Here is an 18,061-nt window from a genome sequence, read left to right on the forward strand (position 1 = left end):
TAAATATTATAATAATATTATCAACATTTAACTAGGTAATATTCTTAATATATATAATAATAAAATAATATATATTAATATGTTAGTAATACATTTACAACTAATACAATTACACAATATATATGTAAAGACCTTGGTAAGCCTCATTTTAAAGTGCACTGGATTAACATGCCTTTTCATTTATTTATTTTTTTGACAAATTAAATTAAATATATTGCATCTAGAAAATAATAATGTCAATTAGGAGTCAACATTTAGTTACACATATGTATAAGACCAAATTTTACATGGTAAATATATTATAATATTTGGAAATAATAATCATATATACATATCACACAAACATAAATTTTTAACCAGTTTTCTCCTACTAAACAGTATTTGATTATTTATAATATTATAAATATTAAATACTAATAATATTTTGCAAATTTCTCTCATAACATCCAATTTTTTAATACTAGTATTTAGTATGGTAAATTGTAACATAATAGTTAATTAACTTTCCACACTAATATTTGACTTCACAGTTATGATAACAGTCAACATTATTTTGTTGATTATTATTATTAACAAAAATATAAATCCTAATGTACAATGCTTAATTATAATTTATAAGTATCCTCTATATTGTATATCAAATTATGGTAATATAAATTAAAATTTCCTAAAATTTGAGAAATATTTTTATAAAATATATTTCATGAGATTTTCACCCCATCATATATAGACTCATTTAATATTTTTGTTATTAAATCTCGATCTCATTTATAATTTAATTATAAACGAAACTTTTTTTAATAAAAAAATAAAATAAAAGTTATTGAAAGTTATCTTTATGGATATGCCTAAACATCTGATGTGAGTGAGAGGGAGTTTGTATGTGTGAGAGAAATTATTTATTTATTATTAATTTTCTTTTTTATATATTTTCAGATATTTATTTATTTTTATTTTTATAATTTTTTTTCTGAATAAAAAGAGAGATTGGATGTGGCTTATCTTGAGTCATGACAACCAAACAACAACCTGGCATTACGATTTCGGCATATACTCTTTAGCTGGTAAATTACCAGAAAACCCCTAACTCTATGCTTCATTACCATTTTCATTCGTTACATTCTCATTTATAATAAATTGACAATTTTGTAATAAATATATAATTCTTACAAATAAATAAATATTACCAATTTTGTGAGATCAATTTCAAATGCAAAGACCAAACAAATAAATAAAATATATATAGTAATTAAGTCATTATCCATAAATGTGTGATTAAATTCCATTATTGGATAGCTAAAGTTGGTATTTTATTGATGATACAATTTAATACCAATTAATATATACAGATATCAATAGGAGTATATATGGAAACAACTTTCTAATAAATTTGTAATTGTTATTAAGGTAGATTTAATCACAAATTTTGTTTTATACATGAATTAATTATATATTAATTTAAAAAACAAATATTTTCATGTAAGTTTACTTAAATAATATTTCTAGCCTCTATTATATATATATATATATTTAAATTTATTTTTGGATAAGGTAAATAAATATATTTTTGGTTTTCGTCTGTCTGGGGGCATAATGGTAATTTAAGACGGCACATCAGAAAGTGGGATCACGTTGAGTTTGAAGGGGCGGCTAAGAGAGATTACATAATTGCCCATGGTTAGAAAGTAACCAGTACTCTGATGATAGAGGGGTAAAAAGGAGAATTGAGATGAGGGTATGCGGTCGGACCCAGTGAAAAGAAGGAAGGAGAGCGTAAAGGGTAATCAAAGGTGTGTGTTTCTGAAAAAGTGGGAAGAGAGAGGTTTTCGGATTTTACCGCTCAGTTACGCCGGATTTTTGGAATTCTGTTCACGTCCGTCAGGTTTGCTGTTTCATTTTCGCTATTCATCCCCGGTAAGTTAGGGCTATTGTCTAAATCTTGAATTAGGTTTTGAATCGATTGGTCTGGATTCTGGTTTCTGAACGCCTCTTCTTCCAGATGCGCTTGTTGATTCGTATTATTGGATGTGCTCCTTGTAGACTGGATCGCCAATCTTGAGAGTCTGATATATTTTTAGGGTTTTCCAGTGATGTTTACTCCTAAGATGAAAGGGTGGTGGAAGGAGGGTACTTTATCTTCTCCCGCATCGAATTTAAGCCCTAGAAATGGGGAAACTTCTGTGAAGGGTAAGGCAGTTGCTATCATGGAGTCAACTCCTCCCGGAACTATGGTTCTTACAGGATTAGAGGATGACAGCGAAGGACTGGTTCAGAAGGTTGCAAGACTTGAAAATGAGGTTTGTGTATTTTCTTAATAATTGTATGTTGATTGGACTGTGTTTTGTTTTTGATTTTTATACTGTTTGTTATTAGTATTAAGTACCATTTAACTTAATTTCGCATGGGTATCCTTTAGGATCTTGATCTTCAGTGGTGTAGTTACATTTATGTTATGATAAAATGAAAAATCAGCCTCACCTTGAAATCATGTGAAACACTTTTTCCGACTTTTTAAGGCTTGGCTAAACACATTGTGCTTTGTAAAAGACCGTTCAGACCTTTTATTGAGTTTTCAAGTAGGTTCTATCATGATGTCTTATAAGTTCAGGCCTTTTATTGTAAGTTTTCAAGTGTAGACATTTGGAGGCTACAATTAATTCAGATTTGGAACATCATGTCTTATAAGTTTGTTTCATTACTTCCTTTTCAACTCTAGGATTGTTTTGCTCTGTATGAACTTCCATTTTGCACTTCTTCATACTCATCATCTTTAATTATTGTTTTTTGCTTCACAATTTATGAGATTTCTTATATCACAAAAAATATTAGTTGTAATGCTTTTCCTTTTCTCTGTAAATTATCCATTTTTTTCAGTTATGTTAATGGATAGAACACTGATTTTTCATCTTAGTTATGATTTTAATTTTGCTAATAATCTTAGTAATGATGTGATGACAGCTGTTTGAGTACCAGTACAATATGGGTCTTCTATTGATTGAGAAAAAGGAGTGGACCTCGAAATTTGAAGAACTCAGACAAGCCTTAGCTGATGCAAAAGATACCTTCCAGAGAGAACAAGAAGTTCATCTCATCTCTTTATCTGAGGTTGAGAAACGGGAAGAGAACTTGATGAAGGCGTTAGGCGTTGAGAGGCAGTGTGTGACAGATGTAATATTCCTTATCTTACTCTTTAGTTTCCAATTGTAAGCAATGCATTTTCTTAGGTAAAGCTGATTTGGCTTAAGGTTTCTTACAAATTCTTGGTTGCCACAGCTGGAGAACGCATTGCGTGAGATGCGATCTGGCAATGCGGAAATCAAGTTCACGTCGGATTCCAAGCTGACTGAGGCAAATGCTCTTGTCATTAGTGTTGAGCAGAAGTCGTTGGAAGTAGAAGCAAAATTACATGCTGCAGATGCCAAATTTGCAGAATTGAGCAGAAAGACCTCAGAGATAGAGAGAAAATCGCGTGAGGTTGAGGCTAAAGAGAATGCGCTTCGAAGAGACCGTCTATCATTGAATTCAGAGTATGTGAAAAGCTTATGCTCTCTGTTGTTTATCAGCATTTGTCATGATATCAATACATGTTTCGAGTTCATGTTTATACTTATAAATAGCTAATTATTCGTCGTATTTAATGGTCATATTTCTTATTTTCACAGGCAGGATGCACGCAACAATGCCATATATAAAGAGAGAGAGGAATTACGAGAATGGGAAACTAAACTTCAACAAGAAGAAGAGAGGCTATCTGAATTAAGGAGGATACTTAACCAAAGAGAGGAAAGAACAAATGAGAATGACCATTCTTTGAAGCAGAAACAAGGGGAGATTGAAGAGTTGCAGAAGAAGATTGATGTAGCTAACACAAATTTGAAAATGAAGGAAGATGATTTATCCAGGAGGATAGTCAACCTCACCATTAAGGAGAAGGTTTATTTTTGTTCCCATATGAGATGTGGTATCTTATAGCTTTTGCACCTTATAACAGTATTTATTTTGTACTCCATATTAGGAAGCTGATGCTGTGAAGAATCATTTAGAGATGAAAGAAAAAGAATTATTAGCAATGGAGGAGATGCTTAGTGCCAGAGAAAATGTAAGTTTTCCCCCTTGTTCTTTTAGCTTATATCTTTCTGACACTAGCTAATGATACTGTGTGGCTTGTAAGTTGTTTGTGCAATATTTTAAATGATGACAGGGAATTTCTACCCATTGAAATTATTGCTCATAGATACTTATATATGCCATTCATGATGCCAGTGTGTTTGTACTTCAATTCTGTACCGTAATAATTGTAAATAGATGTAGAAACTAGCATTCTTCTATTGGTTTGTTATATAGATCCAAAGGGAATGGTTGTAGAGATATTATAATATTTAGTTGCATATTTTTGCTGGGATGATTATTGGGTGTTAAATTGCTTGTGCATGTAAGATGTAAAAGAGAGGTAGTAAAGAGAACTGAAGGGGTGTTTGATGAAAATGAAATTGAGTGTTGATAATTCCACACTAAAAGTCAAGTACTTAATTAGTATAATTATTCTTTAATATATCTCAGATATAATTTTATGTGATTCCCACTACGAATGCCTTAAGTTAAGTTGAAGTAGGGGGCCATGAATGTGGGCTGTGCTAGCTTCTTAAATTGAAATATAATAATATATATATATATATATATAATTTTATGTATAATTTAGGCATTCTACAATAAAAAAAGCTTGGATTAAAAAACTTTGTAGATATTCAGTTCTACTTAATTAATTAAGTGGTTCACTGAATTCTGTTATTAAACTCGTTTATTTGAAAAGGTATTGAAACTGTCTAGATTAAGTTATAAGTCACATTATCAAACATAACCTTTCCTTTTTAATCTTTTTGCTGTTACAATTGTTAGTTTGATTTTTAATATTGCACTTATTTTATTTTCAGGTTGAAATCCAAAAGCTACTGGATGAGCATAAAGCCATACTTGAGTCAAAGAAACATGAGTTTGAGGTAGAAATTGAACAGAAAAGGAGAGTTTTTGATGATGAATTGAAAACCAGAGCAATTGAAGTCGACAAGAAGGAAGTTGAAATGAATCACTTAGAGGAGAAAATTAAGAAAAGGGAGCAGGCACTTGAAAAGAAACTGGAGAAATTCAAGGAGAAAGAGATAGATTTGGAATCAAAGTCAAAATCTTTGAAGGAAAAGGAGAAATCCATCAATGATGAAGAGGAAAAGTTAGAGACTGAAAAGAAAGAAATTCTTGTGGATAAGGAAGAAATGATAAATCTCAGAATAGAGCTAGAGAGGATGAGAGGTGAAATTGAAGAACAACATTCAAAGATAAACGAAGAGAGGGATCAGCTTAAAATAACCGAGGAAGAGAGGGAAGAATACTTGCGTCTGCAATCAGAGCTAAAGCAGGAGATTGAAAACTATAGGTTGCAGAAGGACCTACTAGTGAAGGAAACTGAGGAGCTAAGGAGGGAAAAGGAGAGGTTTGAGAAAGAGTGGGAAGAAATGGACGAGAAAAGAGTTTCTGTTGCTAAAGAGCTTGAATATCTCACTCTTGAAAAAGAAAAATTTGAGAAGCAAATACGATTAGAGGAAGAGAAACTAAATGATGAGAAATCGACCACACAGGAGTACATTAAGAGGGAGCTGGAAACTCTCAAGCTTGATAAAGAGTCATTCGCTGCCAGCATGGAACACGAGAAGGCAGTTATAGCTGAAAACACTCAAAGTGAAAGAAGACAAATGCTTGAACAATTTGATGTGCAAAAAAGAGAGCTCGAGACCGAAATGCAGAAGAAATGGGATGATATGGAAAACCAACTGCGTGTGAAGGAAACACAGTTTGAGGCAGAAAGGGAGAAAGAAATGAGCAACATCAATTATTTGAGGGAAGTGGCTAGAAGAGAAATGGATGAGATGAAATTGGAAAGATCGAGGTTAGAGAAAGAGAAACAAGAAACAGCTGCTAACCAGAAGCATATTGAGGTTCAGCAGATTGAAATGCGGAAAGATATTGACCAGCTTGTTGGCCTCAGCAGTAAGCTGAAAGATCAGCGCCAACAATTTATTAAGGAAAGAGAACGATTCATCTCCTCCATCGAGAAACACAGGAATTGCACGACCTGTGGGGAAATTGCCTCCGATTTTTTAATTTCTGATATCCTATCTTTGCCTGGAAACGACATTGTTGATGCACTTCCATTGCCAAGCTTGGCTGATGGTTATATCCAGGCTTCTGAAGGACAGCAACAACCTCAGGCGTCTCCTGCTGGCGTTGCTAGCTCGTTATCTCCCGCCTCCAAGGGAACAGTATCTTGGATTCGGAAATGCACCTCTAAGATATTTCAGTTCTCACCTACAAAAAAAATGGAATTACCGCCTCCTGAAAATTTGAATGTTGCAACAACATCTGAGAAGAAGCATGTTGATGAAGAACAACCATCTACAAGATTGCTCCTTCCTGATTTTGAGGTAGCCGAGGAGTCTATTGATATTCAGGAACATCGGACAGATGTTGGTAACCAAGAATTAGGAGCTGATCTAAATGGCATGGTTGAGGAAAATCTTCAAGATCAATTGCAATCAGAACCTAGAGGGAGCCAGAGACCTGGCACTAGAGGCAAGCGACGGATTCACAGAACACGTTCTGTGAAGGAAGTTGTGACGGAAGCCAAGTCTATATTGGGGGATGATTTTGAGCGGGGTGAACATGGTAATGGTAGTATTGCAGAGCTGAATAGTGTTGATGAAAACAGGGAGGAATCCGTTCCTTTGGATGAAGGAAAATCCAGGAATCTACGAAAACGTACTAGAGCTCTTACTTCTCAATCCACAGCTAGTGAGCAAGATATTGAGCATAGTCATTCTGAGAGTGTATCTGTAGATGGCCGCAGGAGTAGACGCAAAACCGTTCAAGCTACACAGTCGACAATGGGAGGAGGAGCACCACGGTACAATTTAAGGAGACCCAAAACGTGAGTCCATTACAATGAAAAATTGTTTCTTTATATTAGTTGAAGGAAAATTGTCTGTTGTTATTTTTCCTTGTTGTTCTCTGCGTTTTGACTGATACTTGCATGCTAATCTTCTTAGTAGTGTTCCTAAGGTGGCTAATGGAGCGGTTTCTGGTCGAGGCAGAGCTAAAGTTCTTTCTAATAGTAGGGTGATAAGAGATGAAATTTCCGACTCCAACGCTGCAGAAGCACATTCAATCAGTATTGCCAGTGAGAATGGAGGGAGCACACAACATTTGCAGGTGATGAACAGAATACAATTTTCTTTTATGCAAAACATATTTTCTCTAGGTGTTAGGTTATATATATGGTCGGTCCTATAGGATGAATGCCTGCTTTGATTAGGCATAAAATCACACTTGTTTGACGTAGGATACATAAAATCAGGTTATTTGGGTAATAATTTTATATCCCCTAATGAAGACTTTAAAGAGTTTTCAAAGAAAAAAAAGGATTATTATGAAGTAACCTCATGGCAAATTGTTCTTATTTTTTTACTGGAAATTATGATGGCAGGTGGAAGAAGGGGGAGCGGATCATCTGGAAGGCAATGCTGATACTACAAGTAAGCTGGCGGAGGAGGAGGAAGTTTTGAGCGACGAGATTGAAGGAACACCAAAAGGGAAAAATGCAAAGAGGGAGGATGAAGAAGAAGAAGATGAGGAAGAAGATGGAGAGGAGGATGAGGAGGAGGCACAGCATCCGGGTGAAGTGTCTGTAGGAAAGAAACTGTGGACCTTTCTCACAACATGATGAAGGGGGGCCATTACATTCTTTCAAATTGAGTCCACTCTGGGTGGATGTAATTTTAGATTTTAGGAAGAAGAAGAAGGGTATGTTTGTTTGCTTTGTTTGTACTGGTAGCTTTAATTAGGTCATCGTGTTCTCGTCGTCGTCCTCTTATTAGGTGTGCATTAGCATGAAAAGTTAAAAAAATCAGCCACGAGAAATAGGACTAAAAAGTGGGCGATTTTTAGTAGGTGATTGGTGAAGGATAATAATGGTGTAGGTTGTAGTAGAATGATTGATGGTAGTTTATCTATCTTTTGGAGACTTGTTGATTTCTTTTGGTTTTTGACAATTACTACTGTATCATCATCAACCCATCTTTTTGTAATTTTTTCTTTTCTTTTTTGGATTCATTGGCTGGCTGATGCTAACTGTTTTTATCTTCAAATTTGAATTAGAATGTCATATTTTTATTGTCTGTTTCCATCTTTAAGATTTGAAGCAAGAATTCATTCGATTTGCACACCATTGATCATAGAATGGTGTGGTTTTGTTCTCACTAGGAATGGTGACCAAAAAGCAACTATGGTGAAGTTGTAGTATGAATAGTGGGTGTTTGAGAATGTTCCCATGCAAAATGAACAAATCAATTTAATTTATTAATTTGTTTTAAATGCTTAAAAAGATAGAACTGTATTTCCTTTGTTATGAATTAAAGGGTTTCGATGTGTTGACAATCATTTTCCGGGTCATAAGCATTTTAACCTAATCATGCAATTTCGTTAATCATTTAACCTAATAATGCAATATTGTTAAACATTTTAACCTAATAATACAATTTCGTGTTAATCGTGCAATTTCAATCAAACATTGTTTAAAAGTAATACAACCTAATTAAGTGTGTTTTTGTTGAAAATAAATTATTTTTTTTTAAATTTGAAATCCAAATACAATGTATCAATTATTAATTTGAAACTAAACACAAACTTTAATAATAATATTGAAAAGTAGACTCAATTATTTAAGCAGCCATCAATAGATATGAAAGGACAAAATATGGTCCCATTTCTATTGGAAATGAGGTTGTTATGTCTAATCATCAACTTTATAATTGCAATATTATATATTAGGTCTATTCTTCATTAAATTAATTTTGGCTATTATTGATAGTAATTATTATGTGTTTTTCTGTCATCTCTTGTCCTTTATATATAATATATATTCTTTTCTTCATTCTATTCCATTCTATTTGTCTTTCTGTTCATTTGAAATCCACATATTTTTATGTCATAAAATTAAGTTCAAGATTAAAAATTATCTATTCATAAAAATAAAAAAATGAGCTGTAATTTACAGTTATTATTTTTGTTTGAAATCTTCATCTAATTTTTAATGACACAAAAGAATAGTTGACCTTTTTAAAAAAAATGAAACCTCTAATAAAAAGTTAGCCACAATGTGAATTTTTTTTGGAGACTAATTCAATTCTTTTAATATATTTGTTAACCAATTAAATTGTGCAATTTTTTTTTATAATTTTTAAGCTATAATTATATAACTAATTTTTCAAAAAAAAAAACTTAAAAATAATGTATCTTACTTAGATTTGTTTGATATTTTGATTTTTTTGTTTATTTTATCTGAGTTTTGGATAAAATTTTTGTTTCACTTAAATTTTTAATGATTATTCTACCCTTTGAATATATAAAATAGAAAGATGGATAAAAAGTTGAAATAGAAAGATAGGTAAAAACCCTAAAAAATCCAAATATCAAACAAGCTCTTTTAGGGTATCCAATTGAATTTAGGGTATGTACTGGATTTACTTTACCTTTGAAGATAAACAAACTGTAATGATGAGAACACAAACGGTTCTGGAAAATTCAATCCTCTTTGCAATATGTTTATTAATACTTTGAGATTCAAATCAATGGTGGCAAACTTTAAATAATTACAGTTTATCTAAGAAAAATATTTATAAAAAAATAATGTAATAAATTAAAGATCAAATCTTTAAATCTCCTCCATCTTCAACATCTGAAACAAGAACTCATTCCATGAATCGACAGGACCAGGCATGCACCAATGAACACAATCAGCGACAGTTTTGTTCTGAGTCGGCCAATGCCCATAATTACTAGGGTGCCCGTCGCCTCTCAAAATCATGGCCTCCGTTGTATCCAACATCCTAAACTTAAGTCCCCTTTTCCTCCCCTTCCTCTCTGCATCTCTAAACTCTCTCAATTGAATCTTGTACATATCCAGATTCATCCAATCCACCTTCTTTTCCTTCTTTGTAAACGGTAATCTCCTCCGGCAATCCCCACCGGTGTTCCATTCCCCGTTCTCGAAGTGGGCCGGCGAGAATGTCCTCAAAAACGTCAACCCTTTGTAGTTCTTGAGTCTAACTAGTGTTCGTAACGTTGTTCGGAATGCCATTCTGTACCCGTGATAAACCTCTCTCTCCTTGATCTTCTTGTCGTTGCATAAATGGCATCCAACGATTTTTCTCCTATTGTAGTACACGAACGGACGGAAGAACCATTGACCGCCGGAGACGATTAGGATATCGACTTTTTCGACTTGGGACGACCAGGACTCGTCCGGTTGGTCTAGGTAGAGGTTCATGAGGTATTTATTCTGTTGGGTTGATGCTTCGCTGGAGTTGACTAAAACAGGGGACCAAAAGGCGGCGATGGTAAAGTTGTAGTCTTTGTAGAGCCAACGTTGGTATCTCGTGTCTGATGTGTAGGACACGTCCACTGGTTGAGCTGCCTGCATTTAATGATCATCAAACATCAGTGTTTATAACCAACCGTTTGATTCTTAAATTAGAAAAAATGGATACTTACACTAGACAATAGGCATACTAGAGATTGCATTTGGTTTCTTCCAACAGAATCTCCAAGAAAGGCGAGAGTTTTTCCTTTAACAATTTCCAAGAACCGCCGTGCATCAAACAGGGGAAGATCACACCCATATGGCTTCCATCTCCACTTCAAGAAATCTGTGTCCGGCCGACCAAATTTCATGCAGTTTTGTCTATCATCAATGACGCACTTCGTTTCATTCGTGTAGTAAGGTTCCTTTGAATCGGAGAATACCCAATCCCCTTTGAAAATATTGCATCTTTTTATCTCATCCGAACTTAAACTCGTCGGCGGCTCGGTCTTATTGGCCGCAGGAGATGAATTGGAGATGTTGGATTCTAAAGCCTGTAACTTGGGTGATTGGAAGGAAGATGGTGTACTATTAAGTGGGATTGTCGAAACATTAATAGGTGGTGAGGGGGAAAGAGGAATTTCTTGAACGTGATCAGATGCATTAGATGAACCATTGATAGTGGTTGTCGTGGTCTTGGTCTCAAATGCCTGCAACTGATGATCATGAAGAGTAGATGAGTAGTTTCCGGTTATGTTTCGATAGAAGGGTTTATAAAGAAATGGAAAACGGGATGAATCGTAGACATAGAGAGGGACAGTGGTGAGAAGGAATAAGATGAGGATAGGAAAGATTGCTGATTTAGGACCGGTCGTCTTCTCAGATGAACCTGAACCGATCTTCTTCATACATACGGGTGGAATTAATCAAAAATGGAAAAGCTTTAAACTTTATTATTGGATTTGGATTTGGGTTTTAGGGTGGGTGGTGGCTTAAAGAAATTTGTTGATCACTCATTGTGAAAACAGGGTAAGATGCTTATGAAGAAGAAGAATAAGATTAAGACAGGGGGTGTGTGGGTCATGAGTTCATGCACAAAGAGTAGTACTGAGTACTGACTGAAGTATTATAAATTTGTGGTAGGTATTGAATTGTATATATGTTTCTGAATAAACTATGAAAGAAAAAACAAACACTTAAAAACATAGACATCTATCTAGAGAAGGAGAAAGAGATGAGTATCATGGGGTCCTAATTAAAGAAAAAAGTAGAGGTCTTCATCATCCAGCCTGGATTTCCAACTTTTGCCCCCACTCATATGATAGACCACAAGAATAATATGGTGAAATGTATTATTTATATATGTGTTAGATATTATTATTATTATTATTCAAGATGTGTAATTTGATGTGGACCTGATTGTATGTTTATTTATTTATAGGTAAGATGTCTGAATATTATATGTAATTTTTCAACTAATCTTACAAAAAAAAAAACAATAAAATTCCTCATTTCTAGAAATAAAATTTAATAATAATATTCTTACTTCTTTCTATACATGGTAATTTAAAATATGGGAAAACAAGGTGATGAATTTTCAAATATGAACATAGAGGACTTGTCATTTAAAAATTCCATTGGTAGCCAAGAGGAGAGCCAGCCTTTAGTTAAGTGGGCAGACAATGATTTCACAACCCAAATAATCCAAGTTTACTATATTTTATTTCCTTTCTTACTTAGAAAGCTTCAACACTATTTTTATATAAATTTTAAGAGCTTAAATTATTATTAATCACTGACTTAAAATAGAATGCACGGTTCTTACCACTATTTTGAAAAATTATTAGTCTAGGCAGCTCAAAAGTTATGGGAACTTTTTTTTAAGATTTTATGAAACGTTAGAAATTGTTACGATTTGTTAAATCAATTGAGTTATTTTGATTTGAGATACTTACCCATATAACTTTTTTAGTTGGAGTGTCATCGATGACGGTTCTAACTTATAATAAATATATTTCGAAAAACATAATCTTTAAACTTTTATTTAGGTTGTCATGTTAGAATAGAAAGTATTTGAAGTTTTAGTGAAATTTGACTAGGATTCAATTAGTTATATATGTTGGATGTCGGTGGTTATTGAAATATACAAATTTAGCTACTAAAGGAGCTACACTTATAAGATAAATCACTTAAATTTGTCTTATTTGACTATTTAACATATTGAGGTAGCATTTTAACATAAATACAAATAAAAGGACTTATTAAATAATCAGATTAACTACTTAAAATTACTTTATTGACTATTTTTAGTTTATAAGGATTATTTTTTTTAATTTACTTTTCAACATTTATAATTGTCACAAGATTCGTATGCACCAGCCTAGCCTGTATTTGGAACTTTGCTGCCAACCGTTAAACAAAAACAAAATGTTGAATAATAAACTAATTAAATTTATTGAAAAAAAGGCCATGTAAATACATCTTGTCAATAATAATATATTTTTTTAGAAGAATAAATTTCATTATCTCTCTAGTAGGTAAACATAATTAATAACTCTTAATTAAAGTCTTAATAATTGATAATAGTCTTAATAATTGAGTTATTTAATAGAAAATGTAAGGCTATGTTAGCTGTTTAAAAATTTGGTAAAAACATTATCAATTTTATTATGTAAAACCCATGAAGTTAGTCCAAATTTAAGTGTATGAAAATGAACATGTTGACGTGGATTAATAAGATATTTATAGATTTTTTTTTTTGACTTTTTCATTGTATAAAATTTATTTAAATTAAAGTTTTTTTTTTAATGAGAATGAAATATATATTTTTTTTATATATATTTTAGTCATTATGATTGAATATTTTTTTTACAGATAATTATATAGAGGTTTTTATATGAGATATGTTATTTGACATGTTGTAATACTTTATTATTTTATTAATAAAATAAAAACTTAGAAGTTAGAACCCTTTAAATTGAAACAAGTCCCTAAATTATGCTACACATTGTAAGTTTACCACCAAATTATGTTGAAATTGTCAATTGGGTCATTTGCCAAGAAAAGTAACTACAATTTGATCCACAGAAAGAACATGATTTTGGGGCATTCTAGAGATCTTTTCCGATTCAGAATTGAAGCTCTGAATCTTCTCATTCTTTTTCTAAAATAACCTAAAAAGAGTGTTTCATGATGAGAAGAACGGTCGTATCACGCTTGCTGCAATCGCATTCCGCTCCATTTCGGTTCTAGTAAGATCTCTCTTTCTCTTTCCCTTTCCCAGTTAACTGTGTAAAACAAAGAACAAAGAGTCTCATTGCACTGCTTAATTGATTCCGGAGATGGGTTTTGTGTCAATTTGGGTTTTCTTTCACATAATCAAACTGTGATTTGATGGATTACTTACCATGTTTCGATTCATACGGATCGAAATAGGTTTTTGTGATTGGAAATACTGATCGAGTGATCCCCAATTGCTTGAATAGAATTTACGTGCATAACTTTTGGGCGTTGTTTCGTGCAGTTCAATTACTGCATCCAGAAACGGGAGATTATTTTTCTCAACAGGATCAGAGAATATAAATGGACCTGGCAAAGTTGAAGAAGCAGAGACGGTGGAAATCCCCACCCCGAAACTTGAAAAGGTACTTACTTACTGGTGAATGAATCATGGACGGGGTGTGTTTTTACAATCACTCATTTGTTATTTTTCACTTCAGTTACTTGTTTTGGGTGGAAATGGATTTGTGGGATCACATGTTTGCATGGAAGCTGTTAAGCGTGGTTTACCTGTCGCTAGCCTTAGCAGGTAGAGCTGGTTTTGTGGTTTTGTTCTTCAAATTTAGTTTGTCATGTTCTTTATTCCTTCCTTACCTTGTTGTTGCAGGTCTGGAAGGCCACCTGCCTACGAACATTGGGTGAATAACGTGAGCTGGATTCAAGGTTTCTGGAGGATTTCGATAGTATAATCCCATTTCAATAATAGATCTGTTCAATTCTATCTTATTCTTCTTCCTCAGGAAATATTCTTTCTGGCGAGTCATTGAAGAATGCACTGGAAGGAGTGACCTCTGTGGTATGTTAATCTTCTTATGACCTTCAAACATACTTTGAAATCTCTTCAAGACGCATTCCTTTTAGCCCTCATCTAGCTCAATCTGACACCACCTCTGCCCAGAAGAGCAATTACATGTCAAGACATCAATTTTTAGATTTATAAGATCTGGATCAAACTAAGTTTTGTTTTTACTGGAACTGTACTTGCCAGATATCATGTGTTGGAGGGTTTGGTTCAAACTCGGATATGTATAAGATCAATGGGACTGCAAACATAAACGCCATTAGAGCTGCTGCTGAACAAGGTAATCAAATACTTTTATCCCGTTTCTTCAACATAATTCCCCATTTGGAGTCTAGATTTGGATGAGAAAACGTCAAGAATATATGTTTTAATAATGTTATAATCCATAACATCATCTCAATATGTTCTAAATTTAACCAACGGCTTTAATATCTGCAGGTGTAAAAAGATTTGTTTATATCTCAGCTGCCGACTTTGGTTTGGCAAATTACCTCTTACAAGGATATTACGATGGAAAGGTGCAAATATCAATAGCTGGTTTCTGCGAAACTAAAAAGAAAACAAGCAATTTCTTCTTTAGATTCTTTTACCTAACAAAGAACACTCTTTGATGGTAAATTTTATGCAGAAAGCAGCTGAAACTGAGCTAATGATTAGATATCCATATGGAGGTATGTTTTACTGAAACATCTGATTGACTTTATATAGTAACTTTATGTATTTGGGTTAATTGCTTCTTCAGGAGTCATTCTTCGGCCTGGTTTTATTCATGGAACACGTCAAGTTGGAGGCTTCAAGTTACCGCTAAGCGTCTTGGGCTCTCCTCTTGAGATGGTAAATTTGTAAATTTCATTAGCAAATTTTAATTGGCTATTAATAATTTGACTGCATGCATGCAGATTCTGCAAAAAGCAAAGCCGCTGAACCAGTTACCGATAGTTGGTCCTTTGTTTACACCTCCAGTTAATGTGAATTCTGTCGCAAGAGTTGCTGTAAGAGCTGCAAGTGATCCCATTTTCCCTCCAGGCATAATCGATGTTCACAGTATACTGCGATATAGCCAACAGAAGTCGGCTTATTAGTTAGTTTTTCTCATTTCAGAATTGGAGCCTCCTGAATAAAGATTTGATTTATCCGTATTCATTTATAGAATAATGTATTAACTTGATTTATGCAGCGCTTTGACGTTCAAAAAATTATGTTTCTTTCGTGAAAAATGTTTGTTTCTTTCTCCATAGAATCAAGGACAACACGACAATAAGGATGTTTGAATCAACAATCAACTTAGTGTCTGATAGCCGAGAGGACCTTCAAAACCATCTTGTCTCGAGTCGCTCTTTCCGTTCAACAATGGCATCCAAGGAAAGAGTTTTCCAAGTTCCTTGCTTAGGGTGCTTTGTCTAGCCTCCTTTCCATTGACTCCATACTTTGCTCTTTCAATAGCTTCCATAATATCCTCCCTACTTACACATTCCCCACCTAAAACGAAAAATAGGTTGAGTTTCTTTCCAACCCAAAAAAAAAATTGAACATTCGAACGAACACTAGCTAACCTCTTCGAGCAGCAAGTAGAGCTGCTTCGTTAACGATATTTGCCAGGTCAGCACCCGCGAATCCTTGAGTAAGAGATGCGACAAGGCTACAAATGAGCCCGCTATCTTCGTCTAAAGGAACTTCTCTCAAATGAACGCCCAAGATTTTCCTCCTCCCATCTTCGTCCGGTTCGCCAACAAAAACCTTTCTCGAGAATCGACCGGGCCGACAAAGGGCTGCATCCAAAGCTTCTGGTCTATTAGTTGCAGCGATAACTACCACCTTCATGTCCGAGTTAAATCCATCCATCTCCGTCAACAACTAAAAGAAAAGAAACATGAATTGTTTTATTATTATGATTACTAGAATGCAAATTTCAGAAACTGCATGCATATATATCATTAGTCAAACTCTTTCAGGTAAAAGACGATTGTTTGAATTACCTGGTTTAGCGTTTGATCCCGTTCATCGTTGAAGCTTCTACCACGTTTCCCTCCAACCGCATCAAGCTCGTCAATGAAGATGATTGACGGGGAATTCTTCCTAGCCACACTAAAAAGGTCTCTAATTCGGGCAGCCCCTCTACCAACAAAAAGCTCCACAAATTCACTGGCTGAAACGCTAAAAAATGGAACTCCGGCTTCTCCTGCTACTGCCCGAGCTAGTAAGGTCTTCCCCGTCCCGGGTGGACCAACCAGAAGAACACCTCTCGGTAACTTCGCTCCTAGTTTGTTATAGTTAATATCGCCTTGCAGACACGACACTATCTAAAAAACACAACAACAATCATAAAAAACTAAAACAATATGCTTTAACGACAAGAAAAGCTTACTTACCTCCATGAGCTCTACTTTCGCAGCATCAACGCCTTCTACATCATCAAAGCTAACCGTGTTGGTGCTAGGACGTCGTTTCTTGGCAGGACTATTAGCGGAAGAAAGTTGACGATAAAGAAGCCACATCAATGGAGTTAAAGGAATCCACAACGATATAACTGTAATCAAGATAGATCTCATAGACATCAAAAGTGATTGAGGAGCTGAGCTATACATTGTTCCCTTTTCTCTCATCAAGCTTAAAAGATAGCTCTCGTCGTGGTCTATCTTTCGGGTAGAGTATTCCCATTTCGAAGCTCGACAACCTCGTTGAGGCTTAGCTTTAATATCAACCTCGTTTTGAGAGGTGTCAGCATTCCAAGAATCACTGTTGTAGTAAATACGACGCGTTCCTTCTTCAAACAGAACTTTTGATACAATTCCATGCTGAAGGTTGGAGACCAAATCAGAGTAGGGTACAGCTTTTGGAGATGGAATTGCAGTCAATTTTAGAAATAGAAAGGAGAGACCAAAGGCAAGTGAAATTGAGGCAGGAATGATCATTTTTCTTATGTTCTTTCTGATAAATGGTCCAATTCCATCCAATATAGACACTATTACTACTACAGAAGACGCCTTTCTAAACCTTACAGACAATAATCGAAGCCTCGGCTTGAATCTTAACGAAAATCTACTAATGTCTCTTTTTCTGAGATGGGTTTGCGTAGTTTTACCATTTTCATCAATCAATAATCTTTGTTGAGAATTACTAAAACCCGAGAAGGAAATTGATGAACAAGAGGGAGATGCAAAAGCTCCCCAAGATGATGTGGAGTTTTTAATAGAAAGTCTCGATTTTTCTTGAGTAAGTAAGAAGGGACCATTGTTGGAGGCAATAGAAAAGGAAGCCATTAATTCAGTCAATACTTACTACAAGAGAAATCTTCGTTCCATCACAAGACTTCGATTCTTCTCACGAGAAGAAGCAGATGAAAGGAGGAGTTAGCAAGATAGATAGATAGATATATACCTGGGTTTTTGATTTCCAAGTGGCATCAAAATTCAGAGCCCGTATGCATAAAATTAGCTCGATCTCTCTCTGTATTTCTTTCTGAGAACTGAGATACAGAAGATACACGCGAGTCGGCTTATCAGGGTTTGCATCCACAAGATAAAGCTTGGAGAGAAGCGGGACCCAATACTAAATTTTTAAAAAAATTGTATTTT

The 18,061-nt window shown here is 34.3% G+C and overlaps 4 protein-coding genes across 6 annotated transcripts; 2 read left to right on the forward strand and 2 right to left on the reverse strand.

Moving 5' to 3' along the window:
- Positions 1-1,764: 1,764 nt before the first annotated feature.
- LOC124925489 (nuclear matrix constituent protein 1-like) lies at positions 1,765-8,157 on the forward strand. Of its 3 annotated transcripts, XM_047465501.1 has the most exons (9): positions 1,765-1,914; positions 2,000-2,297; positions 2,959-3,168; positions 3,274-3,527; positions 3,663-3,933; positions 4,016-4,099; positions 4,932-6,976; positions 7,095-7,257; positions 7,532-8,157. In XM_047465501.1, the coding sequence occupies exons 2-9, from the start codon at positions 2,091-2,093 to the stop codon at positions 7,766-7,768; spliced, it is 3,471 nt and encodes a 1,156-aa protein (XP_047321457.1). In that variant the 5' UTR covers positions 1,765-1,914; positions 2,000-2,090; the 3' UTR covers positions 7,769-8,157. The 3 variants fall into 3 exon arrangements, with proteins under 3 accessions (XP_047321457.1, XP_047321456.1, XP_047321458.1); XM_047465500.1 differs by having other exon boundaries at positions 1,789-2,297; XM_047465502.1 differs by having other exon boundaries at positions 1,789-2,297; positions 7,098-7,257.
- Positions 8,158-9,634: 1,477 nt separating this feature from the next.
- On the reverse strand, positions 9,635-11,537 carry LOC124927547 (protein trichome birefringence-like 19). Its single transcript, XM_047467986.1, has 2 exons — positions 10,597-11,537; positions 9,635-10,519 (listed from the first exon to the last, which is right to left on the reverse strand). Exons 1-2 carry the CDS (start codon positions 11,311-11,313, stop codon positions 9,758-9,760), a joined length of 1,479 nt encoding a protein of 492 aa, XP_047323942.1. The 5' UTR covers positions 11,314-11,537; the 3' UTR covers positions 9,635-9,757.
- A 1,943-nt stretch (positions 11,538-13,480) lies between these two features.
- LOC124923817 (uncharacterized protein At1g32220, chloroplastic-like) lies at positions 13,481-15,719 on the forward strand. The gene is made up of 10 exons (XM_047463796.1): positions 13,481-13,656; positions 13,929-14,049; positions 14,125-14,213; positions 14,292-14,347; positions 14,425-14,480; positions 14,673-14,766; positions 14,925-15,004; positions 15,115-15,157; positions 15,229-15,320; positions 15,386-15,719. The coding sequence occupies exons 1-10, from the start codon at positions 13,595-13,597 to the stop codon at positions 15,566-15,568; spliced, it is 876 nt and encodes a 291-aa protein (XP_047319752.1). The 5' UTR covers positions 13,481-13,594; the 3' UTR covers positions 15,569-15,719.
- On the reverse strand, positions 15,506-17,985 carry LOC124923815 (probable inactive ATP-dependent zinc metalloprotease FTSHI 3, chloroplastic). Its single transcript, XM_047463794.1, has 4 exons — positions 16,856-17,985; positions 16,463-16,786; positions 16,040-16,340; positions 15,506-15,965 (listed from the first exon to the last, which is right to left on the reverse strand). Exons 1-4 carry the CDS (start codon positions 17,744-17,746, stop codon positions 15,766-15,768), a joined length of 1,716 nt encoding a protein of 571 aa, XP_047319750.1. The 5' UTR covers positions 17,747-17,985; the 3' UTR covers positions 15,506-15,765.
- Between the last annotated feature and the right edge of the window lie 76 nt (positions 17,986-18,061).

Source organism: Impatiens glandulifera, chromosome 2, assembly GCF_907164915.1.
Source record: "Impatiens glandulifera chromosome 2, dImpGla2.1, whole genome shotgun sequence".
Classification (NCBI taxonomy): Eukaryota; Viridiplantae; Streptophyta; class Magnoliopsida; order Ericales; family Balsaminaceae; genus Impatiens; species Impatiens glandulifera.